This window comes from Aotus nancymaae, unplaced genomic scaffold (assembly GCF_030222135.1).
Source record: "Aotus nancymaae isolate 86718 unplaced genomic scaffold, 86718_ANA_hifiasm-v0.15.2.pri h1tg000083l, whole genome shotgun sequence".
Taxonomy (NCBI): domain Eukaryota; kingdom Metazoa; phylum Chordata; class Mammalia; order Primates; family Aotidae; genus Aotus; species Aotus nancymaae.
Genome location: NW_026988498.1, coordinates 7551330 through 7563004, shown reverse-complemented (window position 1 = coordinate 7563004; position 11675 = coordinate 7551330). Strand labels below are relative to the sequence as shown.

The 11675-nt window shown below is 41.5% G+C and overlaps 2 protein-coding genes across 2 annotated transcripts in view; one reads left to right on the top strand and one right to left on the bottom strand.

The window, feature by feature from the left end:
* Window positions 1-830: 830 nt before the first annotated feature.
* USP6NL-AS1 (USP6NL antisense RNA 1) lies at window positions 831-1615 on the bottom strand. Its single transcript, XM_021670589.2, is given in 5 exon segments — window positions 831-1041; window positions 1043-1179; window positions 1181-1372; window positions 1374-1429; window positions 1432-1615. Coding segments are annotated over 5 exon segments (780 nt in total).
* Window positions 1306-11675, top strand: part of USP6NL (USP6 N-terminal like) — a 150846-nt gene continuing 140476 nt past the window's right edge. Inside the window, exon 1 of the mRNA XM_021670621.2 lies at window positions 1306-1504. The gene's annotated coding sequence lies outside the window, so the exon portion shown is untranslated. The remainder of the gene's footprint in view (window positions 1505-11675) is intronic.

Here is an 11675-nt window from a genome sequence, read left to right as displayed (position 1 = left end):
TAGCCTAGGAGCAGTAAGTCATACCTTATAGACTAGCTGTGTAGGAGGCTCTACCATCTAGGTTTGTGTAAATATACTCTATGATGTTTGCACAATGACGAAACTGCCTAAGGATGAATTTCCCAGACTGTATTGCTGGGTATCCCTGTCGTTAAGATTACGATACTTGAGATCTAGAAAGAGGCTTGGAGACCAACTAAACCTAATTGGAGTCACAGTTCTTAAAGCTTGGGTACTAGCGAAGAGCCTGTGACCCTGCCTCCTCCTCCCACCCCTCCTGTGAGATATTGGGCACAGCATTCAGTTTCTTCGTGTCAGTTTTCACTAGCTGGGAAAGAGAGATAAAAGCCACGGTGCAGGATTGCCAGCTTCAGTAATTCTAGTTCCTGGACTCAAGGACAGGAAGCCTTTTAGTTACTTGCACACCCTAACTTTTCCAGCTTCGATTGAATAAATCATTTAACTGTCAGCTAATTACGGTTTTGGGAAGTTGACATCATTCATCTTTTTATGGCACCCCTTAATGGGAGGCTTTGGAGATTAAAACTCTTGACAATTTCCACGATGTAAAAAAGGAAAGCTGACCTACAGAAAGATGGGACAGTGATGAACATTTGAGAAGCCTGAAGCAGCAATGGGATCTACACAGTAGCCTACTTAAAGTAGTGCTGATGTGAACACTTAGCCTAAGTCCCTGAAAAAATGACAGCAATGTGACCTGTGTCAGTAGCAATGGCATTTTATTGAACAGATGCTTGCTTTGCACTTGCTACCAAGCACTCGTTTGTTCCAGAACAGCCCCATGAAGCAGGTCCTATTGTCATCCCAGTTTACAGATGAAGAAACTGAGGCAGAGAAAAGCGTCCAAGGTCTGACACCTGGTAAGCAGTTGAGTCAGAAAGGAAGAAAAAAGCCAGGCTGGCTCCGGAGACCATGCTCTCGCCCCGTACTCTGCTGACCTCCCCACGTCTGTGCCATCCTCTGATATAACGGCTGGACACGCCAGGGCCGCTCGTTTGCGTGCCTCGAAGCCCTGCTCTGGCCTCCCGCGCCTGCTTCCCGCCGAGGGGCTCCAAGCACCTGCAGTCCTGGACGCGCGTTTCCGAGGCGGGCGGGAGCGCGCACGGCGGGAGCGCGGGAGCGGCGCGCACGTGCCGCCGGGAAGGGGCCGCCCGGGGCCGCGCCAAGATGGCGGCGGCTGCGGCCGCTGCGGCGTCGTTTGGCGGCGGCTGGTGAGGCGGGCGGGGCCGGCGGCGCGGAGGCGGGGTCCCGGGCGAGCCGCCCTGGGAGGCGGGGGCCGTTTCCATAGCGGCGGCAGGAGGTGTCGCGCCGGGGAACTTCCTGGTTCCCGGGCTCGGCTTCGCCGGGATCGATCCTCTTGGAAGGGAAACAATGGGGCGGAGGGCACTGCGGTAGCCGCCGCCGCCGCGCCGGACCTGCTCGGCCGCCCGGGACCGCCCGCTCTGCGCGCCACCCCCAGCTTCGCAGACGGGACCGTCCTGAGGTAACTTCTATTTCTCAGCTCCCGCCGCGAGGGGCCGGTGGCGGCGGGCTCCCTGGGCGTCCTCCCCGGGCTGGGACTCGGAGTTGGCCCTTGGGAGCCGGACGCCGCCATTCCCGGCTCCGGGAGGAGGGGACGCAGCTGCGGCTCGCGGCTCGCGGCTCGGCCCTGGGGGGGGCGGCTCGAGCACCGTGCGGGGCCCGCCCCTGTGTCCCCGCGCCCGGAGCTTGGGGTCCGCGGGTCGGTGGGCGGGCGGGGGGCGCCGCGCGAGGTGCGGGGAGGTCCGGGGGTGGAACCCGGTGCCGGTCTCCCGGAGCGAGCTGCGGTCCCGGCCGGGCGCGTCTCCCGAGCCCCAGTGGGCAGGACCCGGGCAAACTTCGTGCCTTTAAATGACTACCTTGATGCCGCGGAACTTTGTTTCGACCAGGCGAGGGGAGGATGGGGCGAATGAGGGATTTGCAAGTCTTGGAAATCCGTGCGCCTTTGCAAAGTTTGCAAAATAGTTTGGCTCTCACAACCCTAAGCTGGTGCGGTATTTGTAATGCGTGAGAACGGTTCCTCGCAGGTGTTTTACTGCCAGAAAGTGCGGGAAGTGTATGAATCCATGGGTGCACGTTTCTGTAATATGAAAATGTTGTCTCTCCCCACCCCGCAACCATATCTCTTTCTATCCCAATATTTAATTGGCGGATAGATGCTTTTTGACAGTAGACTTCTGCATGCTTCCTTTGGACTGGGAAGACTTGTTGAATTGGGACCATACCCACCCAGTCTTTGGAAATAATGCGAGACAAATGGCGGCGCGGGGGGGGGGTAGTGAGGACGCTGTCTTCAGCATGTTGCTTGTTGGAGGAAAATGGTTTCAATCCTATATTAATCCTTTTATAAAAATAATTACCTCTTTGAGATAGGTATTTAATATTTCATAGCTCAGAAAAGTTACGCAGAACTTTAGAGATCACCCTGGCCAACTCCCTCCTGTATGGAGTCTCTGGGAAGTTCCTTCAGGGGGAAGTCAGTGTTCTTTTTTCTTTCCTGCAGTCATCTTAATAAGAGGCGCGGTGGCTCAAGCCTGTAATCCCAGCAACTTTGGGAGGCCGAGGCGGGTGGATCACGAGGTCAAGAGATCGAGACCATCCTGGTCAACATGGTGAAACCCCGTCTCTACTAAAAATACAAAAAATTAGCTGGGCATGGTAGCGCGTGCCTGTAATCCCAGCTACTCAGGAGGCTGAGGCAGGAGAATTGCCTGAACCCAGGAGGCGGAGGTTGCGGTGAGCCGAGATCGCGCCATTGCACTCCAGCCTGGGTAACAAGAGAGAAACTCCGTCTCAAAAAAAAAAAAAAAAAAAAAAAAAAATTATCAGCAAGTGAACAGTGGTTTATTTGCTTTTATTTCTGATTCAGTCAGACCCTAAAGTTAACAAAAATATTTCCTGATTTGCCATTCTTTTATAATAACATTTGTAAACATGGTATAGTTCATTACTTAAAATGGATGTTGATGCCATATTGTGTTCCACATTGGCAATTAAAATATGTCCAAATAGAAAAAAAAATTACATTAATGAAAGTATGAGTTAACTTTTATTTTTTATTTATTTATTTATTTTTATTTTTTTGAGACGGAGTTTTGCTCTTGTTACCCAGGCTGGAGTGCAATGGCGCGATCTCGGCTCACCGCAACCTCCGCCTCCTGGGTTCAGGTAATTCTCCTGCCTCGGCCTCCTGAGTAGCTGGGATTACAGGCACGCGCCACCATGCCCAGCTAATTTTTTGTATTTTTAGTAGAGACGGGGTTTCACCATGTTGACCAGGATGGTCTCGATCTCTTGACCTCGTGATCCACCCGCCTCGGCCTCCCAAAGTGCTGGGATTACAGGCGTGAGCCACCGCGCCTGGCCGAGTTAACTTTTAAAGGAAGAAATCCTAATTGCAAGTACAGGCATCCTTAGTTAACAGAAATTCTTTTGCTCATTATATATTTAAATGATTAATGAGTCGTTACAAAGGCAATCAAAGAAACATCATTTGCCAAACATTAAGAATATGGGCACTGAGCCTCAGTTTTGGTGCCTACTTAGTTTTTAGCTATGCAGTCAGACTCTCTGTTGTACTTGTTTCTGGTAAGACTAGTCCACTACCAGTTTTAATAATGTTTTCACATCCGAATAGCTCCTCTTGGGGACTGACTTTGGTTAAACAAGCCAGTAAGTAGAAAAGTAGAAGTGTCAGATTTGGCACTGTCTGGTGTTTTTTCTTTTGAGACAGAGTTTCGCTCTTGTTGCTCAGCCTGGAGTGCAGTGGCATGATCTTGGCTCACGGCAACCTCCGCCTCCCAAGATCAAGCAATTGTCCTGCCTCAGCCTCCTGAGTAGCTGGGATTACAGGCACGTGCCACCATGCCTGGCTAATTTTATATTTTTAGTAGAGGCGTGGTTTCTCCATGTTGATCAGGCTGGTCTTGGATTCCCAACCTCAGGTGGTCCGTCCACCTCGGCCTCCCAGTGTTGGGTTTACTCACCTGAGCCACCGCGGCCGCTGGTGCTGTTAATTGACTGATCATTCTCTAGTATTACAGGGAATGAAGAGAACTACCCATCCCAACAGATCCAACCTGAGTCTTCAATGCCAAGCAAGGGTTGTCTTGGTCCATCTTTGCCACCACGTGCACATCTGTGCCAAGTTCCTATTACATTTTGTAGCCAGCTAAGATGGATGAAAAAGAGGCCAATGAGTTCAAGCTAGTAGCAAATTGAAAACAAACAAAATTACTCTGATTAGAAAGTGTGTAGTAGAATAGGAGAGCTGTATGAGGATTGCTACTTCAGGTAGAGAGAGAGAGACAAGTGACTGCAATTCTGGTTTATGTTCACAGTTTCACTGTAACCATTCTTATTTTGTAACTAGTGCAATGCAGACCTCTAATTACCACAAAGTTATAGTTTGTTCCTTCGTTGTGATTTTTAAAAAGCATAATCCATGGGTTGCAGTGGCTTATGCCTGTAGTCTCAGCACTTTGGGAGGCTGAAGTGGGTGGATCATTTGAGGTCAGGAGTTCAGGACCAGCCTGGCCAATATGCTGAAACCCTTGTCTCTACTAAAAATACAAAAATTGGTTGAGTGGTAGTGGCGCACTGGGAGGCTGAGGCAGGAGAATTGCTTGAACCTGCGAGGCGAAGGTTGCAATGAGCGGAGATCGCCCACTGCACTCCAGCCTGGGCAACAGAGTGAGACTCTGTCTCAAGGAAAAGAAAAAAAAAAAGCATAGTCCATTTTCACATGTGATTTTATTATATTGAGAGACTAATTTTTTTCCCTTGAAAAGGTGACTTCTGTGTTTACCGTGGAAGTCACTATAAGAATAATAATTGGAAAGGAGTCTGACTTGTAGCACATGTGCGTATGGTACATGAGATGATCGCATGGGCATTGGAACCACAGAGGCTTGGATTCTCAGCTGGTCTATGCCAGTTTCAGATTGTTTCACCTCATGCAAATGACTCAACTTTTAAAAGCTAATTTCTTTGTAAAATTGGGGAGGATTGTAAATTCACATGTTTATTCAACCATTATTTTTTGAGTGCCTTCTGTGTACCCCAGGATTTAGTTTTCAACAACATGTGGGATGAATCCTTTGATGTGAAGTACAGGGAGCTATGAAACCCATACCTAGGGAACCTAACTTGTGGGAGTTGGAGCAAGTTCCATAAGGAAGTGACCTGTAAGACCTGAAGGATGAGAAGATAGAGCTGTTTGAAAACAAGAGGCGGGTGGGTGGGAAGCTTTCAGGGTGCGAGAAGAGCTTGTTCACAGTTGCTGAAGAGATTATTGGGAAGGTTAAATAAGATGCTTCTGCATGAGTTCTCTCCTTGACCCATGAACAGTCACTGTTGGTTGTGTAGAGAAGTCTCCTGGCACTGTTCTCGTATCATCTGAATGAAGCAGTTCAGCTTTGTTCCATAGCCATTAGAGAAGGGGAGTCATTCTACTTGACTGTATCCACACCAGACCTGGAAGTGACGCTTGACACACTTTGATGTCCACTTTTATAACTCTGTATTGGATTACTTGTTAGTTTCAATAGCTGTAAGACTGGGATTAAATGTTATATGAAATATTCTTTGATTTACTTACGGAGATGCTTTGTAATATCGTGATAGTCTCGGTTTCATTTGATTACGTTTTCTCTCTGAAGAGCTTGGACCACCTCTTAACAAAACTGTAGTAGCAATCCACCATAAAATAAAAATCTGCCGTAAGGGGCAGGTAGTTTTCATTGCCTACAGAAGGATCAAGAGTTACTCTGGAGTTTCATGTCTTGTTTTCTTAAGTGTTCTTAGCTCTAAAGAGATTATTTAGTTATTCTGTGATGGAGGTACACATTGCACCTGTGTCTTGCTGACATTGTTATGAGTGTAGAAAAAGTTACAGTTTTATCCTCGAATTTTCCTTTTGTTGAGTCAGCTAGTGAATTAAGAATTTAAACTAACATTTTAAATGAAATAAATGAATATCATTTTTAACCTTCTTAATGTATTAGTTTTGCTGTTAGTAATGTTATGTAGATCAGTGATGGCAAATTATTATTTCCTTTTCCTGAGACAGGGTTTCGCTCTGTCACCCAGGCTGGAGTGCAGTAGAGCAGCAGTCTCAGCTCACTGCAACCTCTGCCTTCCAAGCTCAAGCGATTCTCCGACTTCCTCCTCCCAAATAACTGGGACTGCAGCACGTGCCACCATGCCCAGCTAGTTTTTGTGTTTTTTTGGTACAGATGAGTTTTCGCCATGTTGCCCACGCTGGTCTTGAACTCCAAGGTTTAATTGATCTTCCTGCCTCAGTCTCCCAAAGTGCTGGGATTGCAGTTGTGAGCCGCTCTCCTGGCTAATATTTTATTATGGAATTAATGCAGTATTGATAAGTCATTTGGCTCTCTTGGTTTTTTTGTTCTTGTTTCTTTTTGTTTGGTTTTTGGACATTTAATGTCCATTGGTGTATCTGTGGTAAGATAAGTTAAGGTAAAATAAGATTTTGAAGTCTGTCACAATGGAAAAAGAATTGAATAGATGTGCAGGCTAAAATTTATGAAGATTAGGTATATATGTATGAGCTAGATGTTTTTTGCGTATTTCCCTGTTGCCCACATTATGAAAATTAGCTGAGCGTGGTGGTGTGTGCCTGTGGTCCCAGCTACTCAGGAGGCTGAGGCACAAGAATCACTTTAACCTGGGAAGTGGAGGTTGCAGTGAGCCAGAATAATGCCACTACACTCTAGTCTGGGCGACAGATCAAGACTCTGTTTAAAAAATAATAATAATAATAATAATTTAAAAATCGATTCGTCTTCACCTTTTCTATGTTCATTTTTAATTTTTTTAGCTTTATTTTGAATTGATTTAAAAATTTTTTTCTGTTTTTTCTTTTTTTAGCTTGAGATTATTTATTATTGTACTATTCCTTTAGTGTTTACTTAAATTTTAATATATATTCTTGATTTATTGCAGTGTAGTATCGAGACTTTCACCCTTTTTCTAGATAAGGCAATAAATAATGCAAGGCCTTTAAAAACATTTACATTGTTTCCTTTCTTATATCATTATTGCCATGTTTTAAGATGTGTGCATATTTTTTAAAACCCACAGATGTATTTCTGTTGTTTTATGCTGTTATTATTTAATTAGACTTACTGCCTTTGATTTTCCTCATTCTTTCTTACATTGTCTGACTTTCCATCTGGAATAGTTATCCTTCTGCCTAAAGATACCATTTAGTATTTCTTTAGAGTGGATCTAGTATTGACGAGTTTTCTTTTTGTTTGTTTGAGAATATCTTTATTTCACCTACATTATTGAGAGATATATTTTGCTGGATGTAGAATTCCAGATAAATTTTCTGGAGAAATTCTTTAATATTTTGGCTTGTTTCTATTCAGAAGTCGGCTGCAGTTTATTCCCTCTTTGTTGATAATTTGTTTCTCTCTCAGGCTGTTTTATGGTTTTCATTTTGTCTTTGGCATTTTGATGATTTTCTGTCTCTCTATTTCCCTCATTCTCTCCTTCTTGTACCTTTTCTTGTTTGGGGTATATAGGGCATTTTGATACTGTGACTTGTTTTTAGTCAGTTTTGCAAGTTCTCAGCCACTATCTCCTCGGATACTACTTTTCCCTGATACTACTTTTCTCCGTTCTCTTGCTTAATCTTTTTGGGAGCTCAGTTATATAATTTTAGATTTTCTCCCAGAATCCTCTTGTGTATTTTTCCTCTCTGGTGTTCCCCCCCCCCAACTTTTTGTATCTTTTTTGTTCTGAATATTTTCTTTAGGCTACCTTCTAGGACTAAGTCTTCATCTCTAATCTGCTCTCAAATGTATTCCCTGGGTTTTAGATTTTGGTTATTAGATTTTTCATTTTTAGACTTTCAGTGTAGTTATTTTTCAGATATGCTTTGCCACTCTTCTAGTTTCTGGTTCCATATCAAAAGTTTTAGATTCTGCATATATTTCTTTGGATACAGTAAGCATAGTAGGTACACCCTAGAGTGCTACATCATTTCATCTCCTTGTGTGCCTGCTTATCTTTGATTGTGTGGTGGTCATTGTGTTTGAAAAAGTGTTTCTAGAAGTTATTATAGATTAGGTAAAGATTTTTTTCATTACTTTTGCCAGACACTTGGGATCACTTTTATTCAGATAAAAAGTTGAGAGTCTATGCAAGAATTGGTTTAGTTTATTTCTAATCTTTCTTTCTCATGGGATTCAGTTTTTTGAGGTCTTATTTTAAAGCAGAAAGGGCTCCCTTGGTGGATCTTGTACTCTGACATTTTGTCCTCCTAGCCTTCAAGGCTCCCAAAGTGCAGTTTAGACTCTTAGGCCCCTCCTTGATTAGGCAAACATTTACCTAAAGAAATCCCAGGTGCCTTGCTTTCTATTTCAGATTCCTGTCTTCTCTTTGGACACTGGCTGGTAATTTCTCATTGTCTTGTTAGCTGTATGATATCCTCCCTCCTTTATAAAAATTAAGGTATATACATACAATAATGTACACTAATCTTAAATGTATACTCTGAAGAATTTTTATAAATGTAATTAACTGTGTAATCACTCACATAACATACAGTAGTCCTCCTTATCTGCAGTTTCATTTTCCTTGGTTTCAGTTACTGCAATATAATATGAGAAGATACTTTGAGAGACAGAGAGACTACCTTTTATTACAGTGTATTATTATAATTGTTTTATTTTATTTGTTATTATTGTTTATCTTAGTTAGAAGGATCTGATTTTGAAGCAGTACACTAATTTTTTAAAGCAGAATTTTAGAATACATTTTCGAAGTAGTGCTAAGACTCTGTTGCTGTAATTGCTGAACATAAATTTCTGGAATTTTTTTAGAAATTGTTTTTTGGAAATACCAAGTTACAGTCCTTATCAATTTATATATTGTTTTGATCCAGTGTTTTCTTATCAGTTTGAATTCTGAGCTCATTGACCAGACTTCTTGGGAAACATTTCTTCTGACTATTACAAAAATTTTTTTCCTCCAAAGTTGATGATTTGCTTTCATTGAGGCTTGCCAAAAAAATGCCATCCTAATTCTCCCCTGAAACTGAGGGTTACCTCTGACGACTTCACTGTCAGCAGTCACTTTGACTTTTAAGTGACAGTTGAATCTGCCAATTAAAAAATACATATAACCAACATTTTAGACCAGCTTGTTTTAGCTGGTTTACTGTAATGATTTAGGTTGATCTTACTTATACCTCTAAGGAAATTAGAATCTGACTTACCCATTGAATTAAAATTAGTTTTAAGATAATAAATCATACAGTGCTAGAAAGAGAACTTAAAACTTGTGTTTCAGTTTTCATATTTTATGAGACCAAAAATGGATCAGTACTAACATGTGTGAACCAAATAAGATTTTTAGTTTACCAGTGCACTATTTTATGTGTTATTCCACAACAACTGTGAGTGGTAAGTAGGCTGAAAATTTTAACTATTTTACACACAAAGAAACTGAGGGTCAGGGAAGTCAAGTGACTTGGTCTGAATTCCTTGAGCTGGTTAATGGCAGAGTTTTAACACATTTGCACTGAGGACTTCCTTTGTGTTGAGCGATTTCCCTGCAAGGCTTACAGTCCACCATCTTCTTGCTGAATTCCAATTTTATTGACATCCTACAGGAATTTTCCTTTCTTCCCCTGTGTGTGTTTATACCTCTTGGTCCATAAGTTTTCCCATTTTCACTCAGCCCAGGACCTTTGAATGAGCTGTAACCTTGACTCTCACTCTAGTTGCTCTTAGTGCTTTTATTCTGAATATGTTCTGTTAGCCGCAGATGGCTGGAACCAAGCTTGGCTTGATTGATTTATCAAAAGGCCCTTACGCAGTGTTTGCATATTGTAGAGCTGAATTAGTATCTATTAAATGATCAGATGAATACATTCTTATATTAACAATCCAATTAGATATAGAATTTTTGAAGATAGGGCCTGGAATTATTTACTCTTTATATTCTTCATGGTGTCTGCTATAGTGCTTATTGTTACAATTGGCAGTCTGGAATTTTTAACTGACTTTTAAAATGATGTCAGACTGCTGAAAACCAGATATATTGTATCCTTCATTTAACTTTTATCTGTAGAGCACAGGCATTATGTGCAGTTCTGATATGTGTCAAGCGCATTATACACATATACCATGTAAACAAATTATAGTTCACTTTCGAAAGGCCCTGACTCTGTATCTGGTACAAGTAAGGAAGACTTGGATTGGATGTTTGTTTTCCTAAATACCTGAAAGTTGTCATGTTGACCAGTAGTATAAAGCTACTAGAATTTGCTAAGTCTGGCTGGAAACCTACCTGTGGAAGGGGAAACTTGACCTCATTCTTATCTCATGCCTCATTAACATACAAGTGTAAAGAAACTGATGAAACCAAATGATTGCTCATTTTGTTCTTAGGCCAATCTCGTTCTTTGATCTTATTAGCAGGAAGTACTTTGTTGATTTAGTGAATAGGATAAACAAACCTCCTTTCTCTCCAGCAATGACAATTTGCTTTACTTTTGTGCTGAAAAAATACTTAAAGCTGTAGGAATTTGACATTGTGTTTCACAGGGTTGCAGCAAGAGCATTCTTTAGGGAAAGTGTAAGAACTGCGAAAGTCCAGTGTTGAGACTTTGTCTGTTAGTGAATAATGACTTTAATATTAACTGAAGCAATTTCTAATGAGAAGATATTACAGGTTGAGTATCTCTTACCTGACATGCTTGGGACCTGAAGTGTTTCAGATCATAGACTTTTTTCAGATTTTGGAATATTTGCATTATACCAGTTGAGCATCCCAAAAATGAAATCCAGAATGCTCTAATGAGCATTTCTTTTGAGTGTCATGTCAGTGCTCAAAACGTTTCTGATTTCAGAATGTTTGGATTTGGGTTATTCAACGAGCACCTGGGAATCTGCCCTGACTTATATTTGAACAAATGAACCGTGAATCTGAATGAAGAAAGGAGGGTACTAGAATTACTGTACTGTAAATTCCACGATGGTAGAGACTTTGTTTTCTTCTTGGCGGTGTCTGCAGTGCCTAGTACACTGGCTAGCTCATAATAGCTGCTCAGTAAATATTTATTGAATGAGTAGTATGATTTATTATATATTATACATCATATATTTATTGTAATATATATTATATATTATACTTAATAAATCCTTACTATTATCTATATTATTATCTGTGTGTTTTAAATTAAAAAAAAGAATGTTAATCATTTAAGTATTGTGTTATAGGCCTTTGAGGAAATAAATGTGGCTTGACTGAGGCATCATTTCTGATATTTTTTCTGTCTGACTTGGTGAGAAAGTTGCATAAAGTACATTGCAAGGTATTCATTTATTCATTGTCATTAAATTTCTTTGAGACATTTTAAATGAATACGTGAGAGTCTGTTACATTGTGAATTATTTAGTCAATCCCTTGTTATTTGGGCACTTAAGTTGTTTATATATATATGTGTGTATATATATATTTTGCTATTATAAATAATACATCAATGAAGGACATTTTCTTGTTTCTTTTTTTTTCCTTCTTTTTTTTTAGGGGGTAGTACAGCTTACTAAATAGCAACTTAGAGAAACAGAATCTAGGAATTTCTGTGAAAAAGGAGCTGG